This window comes from Chiloscyllium plagiosum, chromosome 21 (assembly GCF_004010195.1).
Source record: "Chiloscyllium plagiosum isolate BGI_BamShark_2017 chromosome 21, ASM401019v2, whole genome shotgun sequence".
NCBI lineage: Eukaryota > Metazoa > Chordata > Chondrichthyes > Orectolobiformes > Hemiscylliidae > Chiloscyllium > Chiloscyllium plagiosum.
Window position 1 is genome coordinate 54,260,410 of NC_057730.1, and position 19,925 is coordinate 54,280,334.

A 19,925-nucleotide genomic window follows, 5' to 3' on the forward strand; every position below is an offset into this window, starting at 1 on the left:
ACATTTACTTTATTTTTTCAGTAATGCAATAACAGAACTTGTTCATAGAATCCCTACAGTGTGGAAGCAGGCCATTCGGCCCATCAAGTCCAAACTAACCCTCCAAAGAGCATCCCATCCCTCACCCTAATCCTGTAACCCTGCACTTCCTGAGGGCCAATCCCTGGACACTATGGGCAATTTAGCATGGGCAATCCATCCTAATACGCACATCTTTGGACTGGGGGGGAGAAACTGGAACACCCAGATGAAACACATACAGATCTGGGGAGACTGTGCAAGCTCCACACAGACAGTTGCCCAAGGATGGAATTGAACCCTGGTCTCTGGCATTGTGGGGCAGCAGTGCTAACCACAGAGTCACCACTGGTTGTGAAACTTTCAATATTCCCTCGTGATGATGTACACTCTCTGAATGCAAGTTCCTCATTTCTAATTTAGTAGGTAAGACTTCATTTCAGCAAACTGCCACTTTTTTTTTGCCTGACATGTCAAGACAAACCCTGTAGTCTAACAGTTTCAGATCCAAAATGACAAATATATGCCAGATGCACAATTGCCAATTCAAGAAATGAGTTAAATGCTAGCACTGATTCCAGTCACATCATACCGTACTTACCACCATTTCTTTTCATTTGTTAAAGGCAGGTTACTCATGGCTGAACAAACGCTCACCCAGCGACTCACCAATTTTCATTCCTGCATTCATTGCATGTATAAATATAAAATTTACCCTCATTCCAACCCAAAACATGCATCCTAACTAATTTCAGTTCTTTTTTTTGGTTTAAACTTCCTTACTTCGAACCTGTACTATGTAAGCTGAGAATTTATTGCCAATGATGCAATGTCTTTAAAACTAAATACGTAAAGATGCAAACTGAATCAATTTGCAGCACCCTCAAAACTTTCTTAAAAATCGACAAGGCAATCATTCGTTGCCTACCCCAAATTGCTCTAAATAGTCCACTTCACTTTCATCACTGTAAATGGACATTCTTTTGAGCACAGGGTAATCAATCAATATTTTCAGAGAATCTCAAAAAACTAAAGAATTTCTACGCTATAAACTGGAGGCACTAACTAACGCAGAAAAAGGAGGAAATAGTGTCACTGCAATTTAATTCTCCTTGAATCAGTAACATTTAAAGACTTTAAGAATCCAGGCACAACTAATCAAAAAGAAGTTCTTGCTCATTTGAAAACTACACTGCACAAAGAACTGCAACTTTCATGTGCCAATTATGGAACAGAAATATCTCGCAGAAATATAAGCCAACTTTTGAACAATCATGACATTTATGAGATTATTATAATTTGGGGTCATGGCTTTAAATTTTGAGTGAATGAAGACAGTCATATGAACTATTCTACAGTCTACCTGACAAAAGCATGCATAGCTTAAATGTTAGGTATTATTGGAAGTTTCATATTATTTTAATTCGAAGATGATGCAAGGAGACAGTCTCTAAGTTTACCACAACTAAAATTTGTGACATCCAGCAGCCCAGGAAGACGTTGTTAGCAAGTTGTGAACAATAACACTGCAAGCTGTCCAGTCACTTCTAAACAAATTGTGATCAAAAATTGCTAATCAGCATTTCTACCTAGATTAACTGCATGGTTGATGTGTCATGAGAAAAGAGGGCAGAAGAAGCTATTTTTGACCACAGGTTACATACTTCCTGACATATCAATAAAAAATCCAAACATATAAATAGAAAGCAGGAATCATGTACACTGCGTCACCTAAGGCCCACTGAAGATGTTACCTAGTAGGGTGATGAAACGTCTGGAAATGAACCTCTCAGCTCAGCGAGCAAACCTACATCCAGTACATCAATAATATCATCGCAGATATTCTACATGATCAGAGAGAAAAGGCTGCTTGCCTTCGCAAGCTACAACAGCCAAACACAGATGGGAGACAGTTTTCAGCCATTTAAAGATTCCAGAAAATTTGTTCAAAGGGAGATGGTCGTGGCTGTTGAAGGTCAATTATCTCAGCAGCAGCATGGTGTTGCAGGAGTACCTCTGGGCAGTGTTCTAGGCCCAATCATTTTCAGCTGTACCAGAGGGAAGAAAAGTCATCCGAACAGGCTTTTGGGCCGATGGTGGATTTAAGGGAGACACAACAAACTGTCTACAGGTGTTTTTCTCAGTCACTCTGCTACTACTGGGCAAAACAGACATATGGAAACTCATTGGAAACTGGGAGCAATTATTTAGCTTTGTTAAAGGACTATCAAACCATGTTTTGGGGGAGAACTAGACAACAGGAATGTCACTTTCCATAGGTAAAGCATAAACTGTCTAAAAAAAAAGCTGTACTTATGTTGAGCATTTTGTTTTAATTATATGTTAAAGTAAATGTTTAAAACACAAAATCTTTACTGATTATTCTTTCGCATCAATGAAATTTCAAATCTTTTTTAAGTGTTACTGGTCTCTACAAGGATCATAAAACTGTGCATATATTGAAAGCAGAAATGTGATGTATAATCCAGAAATTTTATTATTCTTGCAGATTTTACTTTTCCACACTTATCATCGGAAAGTTATTTTAAATACAAAACAATTCTCATAAAATTTCAATTGACATGTGACATTATGGACTTTATGTCATAACTTTTCACATAAAGTTAAATAAACCATAGAAATAATGGAAATTCCTTCTTCAACCACTGCCATAGAAACTGGTTACTTGGCCAGAAGTGAAAGTGGTTCTTAGGTAAAATGAATCATTTCACTGAGAGCAGTCAGGATGCAGACAGTAATGATATTAGAGATGTACACTACCAAAAAATACATACTGAGTTCTAATCACAGAAATTCAGAAGAAAAAAATGAAACGTAATTCTGTCTAAAATGTAGTTTTAAGAAATGAGCCATTCACCCCTTTGCAACATAAATCTCATACCCAAAAAGTTGTTAACTTAACATTTGGGCATATTGGCGAATTTTAATTTTGCACTTCCTCTCCAGTCAACGGTAAACTGAAATTTTAACTTTTCCTTATACCTGGTACAAGGCATTTGTCTGCACTTTACTAATTCAAATAACCTAAGTAACTACTTAACAGCACAAAGCAAGTTATAGTGAGATTTTATTTAGTGAAGCTAAACGTTACTAATCTCGTAGGGTAGAGTGGTATTATCTCTAGACTATTAATCCCAAAACTCAAATAATGTTCTGGGTACTTGGGTTTGAATCCCACCATGGCAGATTAAGAAGTTTGAATTCAATAAAAATCTAACCAGGGAAAGGGTTGGCCTACTCAAGAACAAAAGAGGGAATGTATATATGGAACCAAAAGAGGTAGGTGAGGTCTTAAACAAGTACTTTGTATTCATCAAAGAGAAGAAATTGGCAGAGAATGATCTCAGGGGAGTGTCGAATTGCTAAGCCAAGTTGCTATTGAAAAGGAAGAAGTGCTATGTGTCTTAAAAAGTATTTAGATAAATCCCTGGGTCCTGATGGGATCTATCCCAGAATATCGAGGGATGCAAGAAAACAAATTGCTGGAGCATTGACAGACACCGCTGGAGCGTTGACAGACATCTTTGTATCCTCTTTGGCTACAGGTGAGGTCCCAGAAGACTGAGAACAACTAATGTTGTCCCATTGTTTAAGAAGGATCACAGGGATAATCCAGGAAGTTACAGACCTGTGAGCATCATGTCAGTGGTAGGGAAATTATTGGAAAATAATCTCAGGGACAAGATCTATAAGCAAATGATCTGATTAGCGATAAGCAGCATGGTTTTGTGCAGGGAAGGCCATGCCTCACTAATTTGATCAAGTTTTTTAAGGAGGTGACAAAGATGATTGATGAGGGAAACACAGTTAATATTGTCCACATGAACTTCAGTAAAGCCTTTGACAAGGTCCCTCAAGGCAAACTGGTACAAAACGTGAAATCATATGGTATCAGAGGTGAGCTGGCAAGCTGGATACAGAAATAGCTCAAGTCAAAGCAGACAGATGGTAGCGGTGTAAGGATGCTTTTCAGAATGAAAGGCTGTAACTTGTGACAATACTGTCACTTTAACAAGGTTATTTTGTCCTTGGAGTTTTTTCAAGTGAGGTAATAAAAGAGGTATCAAAATGTCTGGAAATATCTACTTTAACGATGACAGGGGAGTGGCCAGTTCTTCCAGTTGAGGACTTTTCTAATTTGGTTAAGTTGTAGCAGTCACAGAAGCTGCTACAATGCAAAAAAGTTCCATGCTTCAGCAGATGATCCCTAGCTGACTTTTCTCTCTGAAATCGCTCCCTGCCTATAAGAACCCGTTTTTGAATTTACCTTTTTCCAAGGGGTGTGTTTATGGGATGTGCAGGAATTATAACCGCTACTTAGTTAAGTACCATGTCAGGTCAGTTGAGTTTGCTAACAGTTAATCTCTTCTAAATTCCATTTTCTTTTTTTCATGTTTCAACTGTCGTGTTTAAATAAATGCTGTTTTGCTCAGTGTGGTTTGACCAGCTGCATCACACCAGGAAAATCCACTTCACATCTGCTTTTAAAATAAGGAGAAGTGAGGGCCGAGGCTACCTTCTTAAAATATTTTGAGGGGATCTGGCCTAGTCCATAGGAAACTAGTGGTATTGCACAGGGATCATGTTAGGACCTCTGCTATTCATGATCTACATAAATGATTTAGAGGAAAACATAGATGGTCTAATCAGAAAGTTTGCAGACAATACAAAATTTGGAGGAGTTGTGGATAATGTGGAGGATTGTCAGAAGATACTGCAGGATATCGATTAGTTGGAGGCATGGGCAGAAAAATGGCAAATGGAGTTTAATCCAGAAAAATGTGAGGTGATGCATTTTGAAAGGTCAAGTACAGGTGGAAATTATACAGTGAATGGCAGAATTCCTTTCGAATATTGATATGCAGTGTTATGAAGGTGTAGAGGTACTGTACCTTTAAGAGAGTTGAAAAGCTAGCAAGGACAAGCACAGAGAGTCCAGATCAAGGCAACAATATAACTCTTGGTAGAAACAGCTAGCAGCATCTGGGTTGCCATGAAACAAAAAAAAACATTAATTCAAATTTGGCCAATCAGTTTGAATTATGCCCCAAGATACCAGAATCCAATCAAATTGAAATTTACTATTTTGATAACCAATGAAATGATCCAATTTATGGGGTATAAAACTGGACATTTTGAATAGTTAAGCAGAGAACTGCCATGCCATCAAGTATAGACTGCCAACAGAACAGGTCTCTGAAAGGGTCCTGTCTATACAAAGTTTGCACAGCAGAACATCAAAACGATAACAGAGGAAAATCTGCAGAGGAGGATACAAAGAAAAGCATGGACAGGTGACTGGTTTTGAAAGCTAAATTTTTTAAAAATCTAAATCAGGATTTTTTATCAGACTAATATTGTAGAGTGGGAGTTAAAAGATAGGTTTAAGAGAATGTAGTTGTAAATAGTTGTTGGTTTTAATATTCTCTGTTGGACATAACAAATAAGTTGTTAGTTTTTACTTTAAATAGTGACTTCTGGGATAGTTCTTTACCTCTCAAATTTTAACAGATTACAGCACAGGGTGAATCTCTTCTGTGATGCTGGTTTAAGTTAGCAGAGGTTTACCCTGTGTCGTAACAGCAGAGAGATCTGAGTATGCAGGTCCACAGATCACTGAAGGTGACAGTGCAGGTAAGTAAGGTAGTTAAAAAAAAAGGCCAATGCCATGTTTGCCTTCATTGGAAGGGGGCACTGAGTATAAAAATAGAAACATCATGCTGCAGCTTTATAGAACTTTAGTTAGGCCACAGTTCTAATTTTGTATACAGTCTGGTCACCATGCTACCAGAAGGACGTGGATGTTTTGGAGAGGGTACAGAAAAGGTTTACCAGGATGTTACCTGTTACAGGGAATTTAGCAATGAAGAAAGGTGAGATCGACTAAGCTATTTGCACTGGAATGCAGGTAGTTGAAGGAGGACCTAATAGATCTTCATGAGATTGCGAATGGCACAGATAGAGTGGAAAGTATGCAGCTTTTCCCAGGATTGAGGGGTGAATTACTAGGGTGACAGGTTTAAGGTACGGGGGTGGAAGTGTAAAAGAGATGTGCAAGGCACATTTTTCACACAAAGGGTGGTGAGTGCCCGGAACCCGCTACCAGAGAAGATGGTGGAAGCAAGCACGATAACAGCATTCAAGAAGCACCTTGACAAATTAATGAATAAGAAAGGAACAGAGAGATACGAATCCTGTCAGGGAAGACAGTTTTAATATGGAAGGGCAAAATGTGTCAGTGCAGCCTTGGAGGGCCGAAGGGCCTGCTCCTGTGTTGTACTGATTTTTGTTCTAGAACAAACAGTCTTAACGATGACCATGAAACCGTTGTGGATTGTCAAAAAAACCTATCTGATTCACTGTCCTTTAGGGAAGTAAACCGCTGTCCTTACCTGGTCTGGCTTACTGATAATTTCAGACCCACAGCAATGTGGTTGATTCTTAACTGCTGTCCGGACAATTAGAGATGGGCAGTAAATGCTGACCGAAAATCACACGAATGAATTAAAAAGAAAATCTTTGTATGCAAATTGCTTTTCAATATATATTCTACTGGTCCCAAAGAGAAGGAATGCAGGAAACACTTAGGACGGCAGTAAAGGAAATTAGTCCCTTTTGAACATGCTTTCGCTAGAATACCATACCATTAGTGTGTATGTAGCAACTCTTAGAAATTACCAATATGAAAAAGAGATACAATAACTGATCTGTGTTGTAAATTTAATTTCACTGGAAACTTCTTAAGGTTATATTTCTCTTGAAATTAATCAGTCGAATGATAATTCTATAGTTATGGTAACTTTGTACAGCCCCTCCAAAAAAGGAGCTTTTCATCAAGAGTTCCTCAGCACAGTTGCTCAGTGGTTAGCACTGCTGCCTCACAGCACCAGGGACCCAGATTCAATTCCAGCCTCAGGCAACTGTCTGTGTGGAGTTTGCATGTTCTCCCCATGTCTGCGTGGGTTTCCTCTAGGTGCTCCAGTTTCCCTTCAAATCCAAAGATGTGTAGGTTAGGTGAATTGGTCATGCTAAATTTCCCATAGTGTTCAGGATGTGCGGATTACCTGCATTCGTCAGGGGTAATTATAATGTAATAGGGTAGAGGAATGGGTCTGGGTTACTCTTCGGAGGATTGGTGTGGATTGTTGGGCCAAATGGCCTGTTTCCACACTGTAGGGGTTCTATGATTCTTTCATGGGGCGGCACGGCAGCTCAGTGGCTAATACTGCTGCCTCATAGCATTACAGACCCAGATTAGATTCCAGCCTCGGGCGACTGTGTGGAGTTTGCACATTCTCCCTGTGTCTGAGTGGGTTTTCCTCCGGGTGCTCTAGTTTCCTTCCACTGTCCAAAGATTTGCAGATTAGGAGAACTGGCCATGCTAAATTGCCCATAGTATTCAAGGATATTTAGTTTAGATGCCTTAGTAGGGGAAATATAGGGAAATGGGCCTGGGTGGGATGCTCTTCGGAGGGTCAGTATGGACTTTTTGGGCTGAATGTTTCCACACTGTTGGGATTCTATGAGTTCCCTATAAATCTGGATAGATAGTTAAGGAAAAACTACAAAGCTGTGTTAGGATCTTCAGTTAACTTTGCCCATTTCTGAGATTTGCTAAAATTAAAAAGTTAATTAATGCATGGAACAGAAAATATTATTTTAATGTACGACTCTCTGACACAATAGTCCAGTAAGAAAATAGACCACTTAAACTGGATTGTCATTATGAACAGATCATTAAGAAGCCACAGGAAAACAACAAATAAATTACAACATATCAATACGACCAACAAAACCTCTGAAATTTATTGAGGGATGAGATGGAAAAGTATTATAAAATCTGTCATAGGGTTCAGCTTAAAGTGAGATAAGGAAAATGATGCAAGGACCTGACTGGTCAAGGATACAGGTATCTACCAATGCACCAGAAATTAATGACAGATGAATAGCATTAAAGCATTTTATACATACTGGTTTAATCAAGACTTTATTTTGAAATACCCATTAAAACATTAAGTGTATCTTTCTCAGACCATAAAGCACTTTCAAGAATCTGTCCACGATGGAGGGTACAAAGTAAAAGACTTTGGAAAACCTCAGTGCAATTTTGAAGAGGAGAAGAACTCACAAAGCTTCAATCTGATGGCCCTGCGTAATTCAAGGAATCAAACAGACTGACGATGCTGAGAAAGCTAGAGTACAGAGGAAGGGTCACTGGACCCTGATTTCTCTCCATAGATGCTGCCAAACTTTTCCAGCAATTTCTGCTTTTTTTTCTGATTTCCAGCTTCTGCAGTTCTTTAGGTTTTTATCCATTAGAAGAAGCTGGTCAGAACAGTGGATGACAGGATTCTGTGGAAGTCAATAATCCACCCAAAGTTTCATGAATTAATATGAAAAGATAGACAATATCACTGCCAACAAACAAGCTCATTCTTCAAAGTGCTCAGCACTGGTTGAATATATGCAACTGTGGCACCAATAGATATACAATCCTTATAAAATCAAAGTACTGAGGGTGCTGGAAATCCAAAATAGAAACAGCCCTTTCTGGAAATGCACATTCTCAAGCCAAAGAACAAATGAGGCACAGAAGGAAGCATGGTCTAATTGACTTGCACAGGCAAATTTAACATATCATTTTCAGATCTAAAAGATTTATGTTAACATAATGATGTAATTAATATGATGTTCATTTCATTTTTTTTATGCAATATGCAATATATAGTGTTCACACACATGCACATTTTAAGAGCACGCACATTCATGTGCACTCTCACATATTCCGACCTCTGTGCATAAAACCTGAATCAGCTCTTCATTGACGTAGTCAGGCAAACAGTAATCATGCACACACATGAATGCACAACCCACAGCAACCCACAACTTAACTTCCTGGAAATGCTGGCTCATATGAACAGTGAAATGGAGAAATTGTGACATAATGCTTAACTAAGAATTAGTGAGCACTGTCTTCACCTATGCAAAGAATAACTTCCTTTCACTAGAGCGAAATGTCAAACAATGGCTTGCCCACATGACTAAAACATTTCATCCAAGTCACGATTACACTGCTCCATGTGAGACCATGCTGACCTTCAATTGGGTTACATATTTCACTACACTTCAATAGTGGCTAAACTGAAAACTTCAAAAAACTTAATTGGCTAAAAAACATAGATGTTCTGACGTTATGAATAACATTGCATCAGTTCACTTTTTATATTAATGATCTGGATGAAGGAACTGGGGGCATTCTGCCGAAGTTTGCCAATGATAAGAAGTTAGGTGGACAGGCAGGTGTCAAGCTTCTTGAGTGTCGTTAGGGCTGCACTCATCCAGGTAAGTTGGGAGTGTTCCATCACATTCCTGATTTGTATCTTGTAGATGGTGAACAGGCTTTGAGGAGTCAGGAGGTGGGTTACTCGCTGCAGTATTCCTAACTTCAGACCTGCTCTTGCAGCCACTGTGTTTATGTGGTGAGTCCAGTTCAGTTTCTGGGCAATGTTAACCGCGAGGATGTTGATAGTAGGGGAATCACTGATGGTAATGTGGTTGAATGCCAAGGAGTGGTGGTTAGACTGTCTTTTATTGGTGATGGTCATAGCCTGGCATTTGACCCATCTTGTCCATGCCAACCCAAAGACACTCAGATGCTCTTTCTAATCTCATTTTCCCACACACAATCCACAGTCCTATAGTTAACAGCACCTAAGGTGCAGATCCAGGGAACTTTTGAATAAGCTTAAGGTCTCTGCCTCAACCACCATTCAGTTTGCTAATTCCAGACATCCACCACCCTCTGTGTAAAAAAAAGTCTTTCCTCGCATTCCCTCTAATCCTTCTGCCATTAGCTTGAATCTATGACCCCTGGTTTTTGGATTCTCTGTCAAGGGAAACTCCACACAGTCAGTCGCCCGAGTCAGGAATTGAACCCAGGTCTCTAGCGCTGTGAGGCAACAGTGCTAACCACTGTGCCACCATGCCGCCCACAACAGCATCCACCCAGACCCACCTCCCACACTCTAATCTTTGTAAACCAGAGGGATTGTGAACAAGGGTCATTTGACCTGAAACATTAACTCTGATTTCTCTCCACAGATACTGCCAGACCTGCTGAGCTTTTCCAGCAATTCCTACTGTTGTTTCTGATTTACAGCATCCACAGTTCTTTCAGTTTTTTTTATTAAACTGAGTCAGGATCTGGCCAAAGCAGACAGAGAATAGCTACTTGAATGGGAACAGAGAGAACCATTCACAAAGGTACTGGGGGAAATTAAGCCCAATATGTCCCCTACAGTGTGATATGTAGTAGTAACAAGCCCAGACAATCCTAGAGGTCTAGGAATATTCAGGATTGAAATAAATTTGTATTACTTTTTTTTAGATTAGATTACTTACAGTGTGGAAACAGGCCCTTCGGCCCAACAAGTCCACACCGACTCGCCGAAGCGCAACCCACCCATTCCCCTACATTGACCCCTTTTACCTAACACTACGGGCAATTTAGCATGGCCAATTCACCTGACCTGCACATCTTTGGACTGTGGGAGGAAACCGGAGCACCCGGAGGAAACCCAGGCAGACACGGGGAGAATGTGCAAACTCCTCACAGTCAGTCGCCTGAGTCGGGAATTAAACCCGGGTCTCTGGCCCTGTGAGGCAGCAGTGCTAACCACTGTGCCACCGTGCCGCCCACTATTAGATTACTTACAGTGTGGAAACAGGCCCTTCGGCCCAACAAGTCCACACCGACCCACTGAAGCGTAACCCACCCAGACCCATTCCCTCCATTTACCCCTTCACCTAACACTACAGGCAATTTAGCATGGCCAATTCGCCTAACCTGCACATTTTTTGGATTGTGGGAGGAAACCAGAGCACCCGGAGGAAATCCACGCAGACACAGGGAGAATGTGCAAACTCCACACAGTCAGTCACCTGAGTCGGGAATTGAACCCAGGTCTCTAGCGCTGTGAGGCAACAGTGCTAACCACTGTGCCACCATGCCGCCCACAACAGCATCCACCCAGACCCACCCCCCACACTCTAATCCACTGAGCCTGGACGCTATGGGCAATTTAGCATGGCCAATTCACCTAACTTGCACATTTTTTTTTGGACTGTGGGAGGAAACTGGAGCAAACCCTCACGGACACGGGGAGAATGTGCAAACTCCACACAGTCGCCTGAGGCGAGAATTGAACCCGGGTCTCTGGCAATGTGAGGCAGCAGTGCTAACCGCTGTGCCACCATGCCGCCCATGTATTTGTATTTGAATTTGAATTTGAATTTGTATTACAAGTACAAAGAGAGCAAAACAACAAAGACCCAATCGGAGTACAGAAAGTGCAGGGGGAGCTCAAGAAAGCAAGTAGGAGCCCAAGAAAGGAGCATGAGAAAACACTGGCAGGCAAGATTAGGAAAAATCCCAAAAAAACTCTACAACTATATCATGGGGAAGAGAAAAACCAGGGAAAGATTGTGCATGAATCTGGAGAACACTGGTGGAGTGTTAAATGAGTACTTCACATCTGTCTTTACTCAAGAGAAAGAGGATACAAGTACAGAATTTGAGAAGATGGACTGTGAAGTTCTTCAGTAGGTAGTAGCAGATAGGCAGGTCTAGATGAAAAATATTCCAGACTGCTCAGAAATAAGGAAAGAAATTACAGAGGCCCTGACCTAAATTTTTAAACCATCGCTAGCCACAGGGGAGGAACCAGAGGACTGGAGGACAAGGAGGGTTAAAAGATAGGTCAGCCAACAACAGACCAGTGAGATTAATATCAGTGGTACAGAAATTAATGGAGAGAATCATGAAGAAGAAAATTAATCTTATCAGAGAGGCAAAGTTTGATCATGGAAAGTCAGTAGGTCATGCCTGACAAATTTGGTAGAATTTTTCAAGGTGGTGCCCAAGTGCATGGATGAGGATAGGCAGCTGATGTAGTTCTTTTGAATTTCAACAAAGCCTCTGACAAAGTCCCTCATGGGAAACTGATAAAGAAGGTTAAGCTCATGGCATCTAGGGTAACTTGGCAAGTTGGATCCAAAACTGGCTTTGTGACAAGAGACAGATGGTGGTGGTAGAAGGTGGTTGTGTTACGGGAGCCCCATTTGGTGGTGCACCACAGGGATCAGCGGGTTACCCAGGTCACTTACTGTTTGTGCTTTTCATAAATGATGTAGATGAGAATGTGGTGCTGGCGGTTTGGAGAGGGGAGATGGTGAATGATAACTAAGTTTGTGGATGACGAAGACTGGGTGGATTATTGGCAGTGATGAGGAAGATGTTAGGTGAAAGAAGAATAAATTGATCAGATGGGTAGATCAGTGACAGATGGAATTTAACCCCAATAAGTGTGAGGTGATGTACTTTGGTAGGAAGAACAAGATAACGGAATACTCAATGAATGGCAGGACATAAGGAACAGAGGGATCTTGGTGAACTTGTCTACAGATCCAAGGTAACATGACAAATTAACAGGGTAATTCAGAAGGCATATGGAACATTTGCCTTTATCAGTTTTGGCACAGATTATAAGAGCAGGGAGGTTACATTGGAGTTGTACAGGACTTTGATTGGGCCACAGCTGGATCACTGTGTGCAGTTCTGGTCTTCACACTACAGGAAGGATGTGATTGCACTGGAGGGGGCGCAGAGGAGATTCACCAGGATGTTGCCTGGGATGGAACATTTCAGCGATGAAGAGGAGCCAAGGAGCTGCCTAGGTGCATAAGATTATGAGGGGCATGGGACAGGGTGAAAGCAGTTGTTTCCCCTTAATTGAAGGGTCATCGACAAGGGGGATTAATTTTCAAGTGATAGGCAAGTGGCAGGTGCCTTAAGGAAAGGTTTTTTCACCTAATGGATAGTGGTTGTCCATAATGCACTGCCTGGGAGGGTACATGGCAATGGGCCTACTGCTTGAGAGTGGGACCAGCATAGATAGCGGTATATTTTTGGCAGTGCAGATCAATGGGCTAAATGGACTCTTCTGTACTGTATAGTTTTCTATGATTTTATAACTGGGATAGAAAGAAATTATTCCCAATGATTGGCAAGTTATTATTAAGAGAAAGTGTGTATAATTTGGAGCCAGACATTTCACAAAAGGTGATAGAAATGTGGCATTGTCTCCTGCATAAGGTAGATTTTTTTTAATTTTAAAATTAAGATTGATAGATTATTATTCAAAGGTACTTAAGGCTATGAGCAAAGGCAAATACACAAGGTTACTGAATAGCAGATCAGGTTTGAGGTGGTAATATCAATACCTCTCCTCATTTTTACTGAAACTAAAATGCGCCTTGTGCAATAAACCACATGAATCAATGAAACTTTGAGTAAACTTTATTTCTCATTAATTTCTGGAATTCCACTTTATCCAATTGTGCATTAAAGACTCTTAAACATGTGCATCAGTCAAAACATATTTGAAATTGCAAATAAGACAGAAAAAAATTCCCATATACAAAGAAGCGAATATCAAAATCAGACTAGAGACTATTTTGGTGCTGCTTATGTAGCACATTTCTCCAAAAAATAAGCACTCCCTTCCTTTTTAGGACTTGAATCAATCTGTTATCTTCATGCAGGTCAATAATAAAAAGTTTCTTCAGCAGTTATCAATGGGGGCTTTAAGCCTAAGTAAAGTGAACAGAGTCTGACACAAGGCCTTTTCATTCTGAAATCTTTAAATTGAAGAAAACTATTTTGAGAACACAGGAAAATTGTTGTGTAATACTTGTAGTTCTATTATCTTTGGCAAAAGTGCCACTTTTTTTTATAAACCATATTTACAAACTATTGCTGTTTTAAGTTGCGTCACTTGTTAGTGAAAATCGTTCCCCATCGTGAATAGAAAACTGGCTGGGAATTAATTGGGGGAAAAAAAGGGATATGTTTCGATTGTTGACAAGTTCTCCGGTCCTGATGGACTTCACCCTCGAGCTAATGAGGGTGTGTTTGTTTTAATTTTCCAACATTTCCCAGATTCAGGAAAGGTTGATATTTTACAATCTAATGTCACTGCTTTGTTCAAAAACAGAGCAAGACAGAAAACAGGAAACCACTGAATTGTAAGCTTATCATCTGTTATATGGAAAGTGTTATAAGTTATTATTAAAGACTATCAGGGAGTCTACATGGTTTTGTGTGCTTTTCTGCAAGGGAAATCACTGAACAATTTTTGTGTTTTCTGAACAAGTAACATGATACGAATCCCCTTGGATGGACTGGACTTAGATTTCCAAATGGTGTTTGATAAGATGTCCTTTCAAAGGTTACTGAGTAAGATAAAAGCTGACATGTTGGGGGTAACATTGTGGCATGGATAGAAAATTGGCTAGCTAACAAGAAATGGAAACTAGGCATAAATGGGCCATTTCTGATTGGGAAGATGTAATTAGCAATATAGCACGGGAATCAGTCCTGGGACCTCAACCTTTCACAATTCATTTAAATGACTTGAATGTAGGACTGAAGATACTGTTGCTACATTTGCTGATGTCAAAAATAGGTACGACAGTAACTTGTGAAAAGGAAATAAAAAGGCGACAAAAGAATATATTAGTTAGATATGTGGGCAAAGGTCAGGAAATGAAGTACCATGTGGCAACTGTGTAACTTACTATTTTTGTAGGAAGAATAAAAAAGCACATTATCTAAATCATGAGAGACTGCAGAGCATCTGAGATGCAGAGAGATCTCAATGAGTCAATGTCCTATTTCGTGAACAGTTAGTATGCAGGTACAACAAGCATCACAAAGTGAGAAGATTATACTTCAGTTATACAGGGTATGATAAAACTCCATCTGGAGTATTGCGAACAGTATTGGCCTCCTTATTTAAGGAAACAAATGCACTGGAAGCAGTTCAGAGAAAGTTTATAAGACTAATATCTGGAACTGTGATATTGTTTTTAAGAGGAAAGGTTAGACAAGCTGGGCTTGGAATCAATGCAGTCTCGAAGAGTGAGGGGTGACTTGACTGAACCATAATCTTGAAACGTACTAACAGCCTGGATAAAGGAAAGAATATTTCTAGAACTAGAAGTCACTGTTTAAAAATAAGGGGTTGCCCACTTGAGACAGAAATAAGGAGAAATTCTTTCTACCAGAGGGTCTTAAGTCTTTCGAACGCTCTTCTACATAAGGTGGTAGAAGCAGATTCTTTAAATATGCTTAAGGCAGAGGTATGTAACATCTTTTATGAGCAAGGAGAATGAAAAGTTATCAGGGATAGGCAGGAATGTGGAGCAATTAGATCAGCCATGATTTTATTGAATGGTAATAACAGGCTCAAGGGGCAGAATGCCTTACTCCTGCTCATAAATTGGGCTTTATTAAAACCCAGATTTAAGAACCGAGTGCCCAAATAATGTTGGCATGAGAAGAAGTGAACTGAGCAAAAATGAACGAAACAAATGGACAGCAGCAGTCATTACATAATGAGTGGTTATATCCTAATATTGATAGCACTTCCTCCTGGAGATTTCTTCCCTTTTCTAGCAGGGCTCCCTTGCCCTCTGTGCGTTGAGCTCCTTTTACCAGTGTTCTTGTATTCCAAAGAGAAGCTTATGATTCCCCAATTTGAGCAGGCAACATTAGCAATCGAGAGAGGTTTTTACTTTGCTTATGCAGCTTAGGAAAGAAAATCTGCCATCCCAACTCAGCCTAGTCTATGGAAGTACCGGAGTTGGGAGGTCATGTTGCGGTTGTACAGGACATTGGTTAGGCCACTTTTGGAATATTGCGTGCAATTACGGTCTCCTTCCTATCTGAAGGATGTTGTGAAACTTGAAAGGGTTCAGAAAAGATTTAAAAGGATATTTCCAGGGTTGGACGATTTGAGCTATAGGGAGAGGTTGAATAAGCTGGGGCTGTTTTCCCTGGAGCATCAGAGGCTGAGGGAGACCTTATAGAGGTTTATAAAACCATGAGGGGCATGAAAAGGATAAATAGACAAGGTCTTTTCCCTGGGGGTGGAGGAATTCCAGAATTACAGGGCATAGGTTTAGGGTGAGAGGGGGAAGATGTAAAAGGGACCTAAGGGGCAACTTTTTCACACAGAGAGTGATACACGTATGGACTGAGGTGCCAGAATTGGTGGGGGTTAGTACGATTGCAACATTTAAAAGGCATCTGGAGGGGTATATGAATAGGAGGGACATGGGCCGGGTGCTGGCAGATGGGACTAGATTCGTTTGGGATATCTGGTCAGCATGGATGAGTTGGACCGAAGGGTCTGTTTCCGTGATGTACATCACTATGAATCTCTGACTCTAATACAATGTAATATGTTTGCATGATAAGCAGAAGCACAAAACTATAACAATATCAAATGAGTATTGTGTACTTTGTGTTTTATTACAAGAATTACACTACCTTCTACAAGACAACTGGGAGGAAGTATGAGCACTTCAATGCTTGCCAGACTTGACTTGAAATATCAGGTTCACCTTAATGCACCCCAACCAAGGAAGGATGTAGAACATAGAATATTACAGCATAGTACAGGCCCTTCGGCCCTCGATTTTGCACGACCTGTGAAGCCAATCTGAAGGCTATCTGTCCTATACTATTCCATTTTCATTCATATGATTATCCAATGCCATTTAAATGCCCTTAAAGTTGGCAAGTCTACTACTGTTGCAGGCTCTGAGCAAAGAAACTACTTCCAACATCTGTCCTACATGTATCGCCCCTCAATTTGAAGCTATGTCCCCTCGTGCTATCCAAAGCCATCTGAGGAAAAAGGCTGTCACTGTCCACCCTATCTAACCCTCTGATCGTCTAATATGTCTCAATTAAGTCACCTCTCAACCTTCTTCACTCGAAAGAAAACAGCCTCAAGTCCCTCAGCCTTTCCTGAGGGAAGACATTCCCTCCATGCCAGGCAACATCCTAGTAAATCTCCTCTGAAACCTTTCCAAAGCTTCCACATCCTTCCTATAATGTAGTGACCAGAACTGTACGCAATATTCCAAGTGGGACCGCATCAGAATTTTGTACAGATGCAACATGACCTCATGGCTCTGAAACTCAATCCCTCTACCAATAAAAGCTAACACACTGTATGCCATCTTAACAACCCTACCAACCCGGGTGGTAACTTTCAGGGATCTATGTAAATGGACACAGATCTCTCTGCTCATCTACACTACAAAGAATCTTTCCATTAGCCAAGAATCCTTTATTCCTGTTGCTTCTGCCAAAGTGAATCACCTCATACTTTTCCGCTTTAAACTCCATTTGCCACCTCTCAGCCCAGCTCTGTAGCTTACCTATGTCCCTCTCTAACCTGCAACATCCTTCAACACTCCACAACTCCACCAACCTTAGTGTCATCTGCAAATTTACTAACCCATCCTTCTACGCACTCATCTAAGTCATTCATAAAAGTGACAAATAGCAGTGGCCCCAAACAGCTCATTGCGGTACATCACTAGTAACTGAACTCCAGGATGAACATTTCCCACCACCCACTACCCTTTATCTTCTTTCAGCTAGCCAATTTTCGATTCAAACCACTAAATCACGCTCAATCCCATGTCTCCGTATTTTGTGTAATAGCCTATTGTGGGGAACCTTATCAAATACCTTACTGAAATCCATATAGACGATATCAATCCCATGTGCTCGGCTTTAAAACTCCAGGTACGAATGATTGAGACACAGGGACTGAAGTACGTTGGAAAACTGAGTAAATTGGTTTGTATTCATCAGAGTGAAGTAAGGGGTGATCAGATAGAAGTATTTACAAAACTAAATGAGTTCACAAATCAAAAGCAGAAACATTTTCTTATTGCCACTCTCTCATTGTTATGCACATTATGAACTAAGATAATAACCAAAAAGACAAGTAAACCTGATTATTTTAATGATGTGGCAAAACCTAGGTCTAAATCCAGCGCAGGACAAGCTTAAGCTCCAACAGCATTTTAAGTGTACCTGTGATATTAAGTCAGAAACATCAAAATTCATTATGAGCAACAGGGTGAAATGAAAATCAGCTTGTTGGCTTCACTCACTACTTTAATTTCTTTTAGTAGAATTCATCAAGCTGTCAGCAGATCTCTTCAGACAATCCTTGTCCCCACTCCTGTATCCTGATACTTTAAAGGGTGCTTGCCACTTGCAAATCAGAGGATACTTGTGTTCAACATACATGACTGTACCTGCTCAGAGATGTGTCTCAAATGAAACCCCACCCAAAAGTCAAAGAGCCACAAACAAGTTCTTGAAGAGCCAGATGGGGCTCACAGCCATCTGTTGAGAACTAACTTAATAGCTCCCTGCAAATCTGTAAACAAGAACAATGTGGACCTTACCATATTTGTACCTGTATGAAGAAATCTAATTTTAGCAAACCAAATTCTTATTTAGACACAAAATAATTTGACAAATATTAGTGGAGATATTTGTTCAAAATTTCTAATAAAAGCATATTTAAGCATTAAAAAAATTAAATAGTCCAGAAACTGCAGCAATTCAATTGTGAAAACATTTAATTTAAAAATAAAAGCCTGTTGAAAGATTTCACTCGATTATTACCTGTTTCAGTTTTATTGGCAAATCCTGCTGCCTGTTTGATAGCAGCTGCTGTAAGTGCTAATCCTCTGCTTCTCCGTAAACCGTGTTGTAACACAGTCTCAAACTGAGCACACAGGCAGATAACCCTGTTAACAAAACAAGTGAAATGTATGACAATGTAATTTCAAAGTTTGTGAGAAGATTTGTAGCTTGGGTTCTATTGTGAACCACAACAATGTAATTTGTTTAGAGACAATGTCTTTAAAAGGTCCACTTTTGTTGAATACCTGACACCAGCTGAAACTTAAGATGCAAAGGTAACTTGCAAGAAATGTCATTCTTTGATAGAGAGCACAAAACATATTGCCACAGACATAATGGGCTGAAAGGCCTGTTCCTGCTGTCCTGTCTACGTTCTGTGTTATTAAAACAAAGTACATTTGGTTCAGAAAATAGTTAAACAATTAACTTAAATTTGAGGATGATTCAAATATGAAATTCAGATATGAAAAGAATTGCACAACATAGTCCGTTTAGTGCTCTCTGATAAGTATGATTCTTAAAAACCAAGACAAATACTTTGCAGAATTGTCGCAAAATAAAACTTTGTCGCAAAATAAAACTGTTGAGATGAGATAAGATTTTATCAGAAAAGGCTCAACAAAATGACTTGCGTTTGTGTTACCACGCTTGTAGATAGAGTTGACACACAAGTTTATCAGATTCTTTGGACAATCTGTGTTCATCATAAAAAGGAGTATTCACGTAAAAAGAAAGAAAATGTTAATTTATATTGTTTTATTTTCTGGAGCTTCAAACAACCTATCCTGACTTTAGTCTAAGATGTATGAAACAGCATTTACAGTCAGGTTTACAATTAATTTAACTGTTTTAGCACCACAGACATTTTAATGCTTTACATTGAAGAAATGTTCATTCAGTAAATATGCAGGAAATTATTTTCTCATGAAGTGTATCTATAAGTTGAATTTTGAAAATATGGTAGTGTAGCCTGCATCACTTTAAAAATTTCAATCAAGTAAAAATTGTTTCACTTATTAAAACTTTAAATTTTGTGTTTGCTCCTTACAAAATACTAACACTTTGTGATGAAAATGCTGTTTGTTGGGTCTTAGCTTCTGGCATAGCATAATAACCAGTGATTCCTTTGCCTTATCCTCAGCCTCCATACACAGGCCTAAGTAATAACGTTATTCAATCTGCAACAACATACTTTCAGTTTAAGTACATACTGAGAAACCTTCATGATCCAACACTTTAGTTTTTCAGTCACTGTAATCAAAATGTACTGATTTCATAAAGTTTGTCACTGCACTTTCTTGAG

General features: G+C 39.8%; 1 protein-coding gene across 1 annotated transcript in view; it reads right to left on the bottom strand.

Annotated features, from left to right (window-relative positions):
• Positions 1-19,925, bottom strand: part of snx29 (sorting nexin 29) — a 495,640-nt gene that overhangs the window by 446,600 nt on the left and 29,115 nt on the right. The window contains exon 4 of the mRNA XM_043711094.1: positions 18,602-18,726. Coding sequence (XP_043567029.1) covers positions 18,602-18,726 — 125 coding nt within the window. The remainder of the gene's footprint in view (positions 1-18,601; positions 18,727-19,925) is intronic.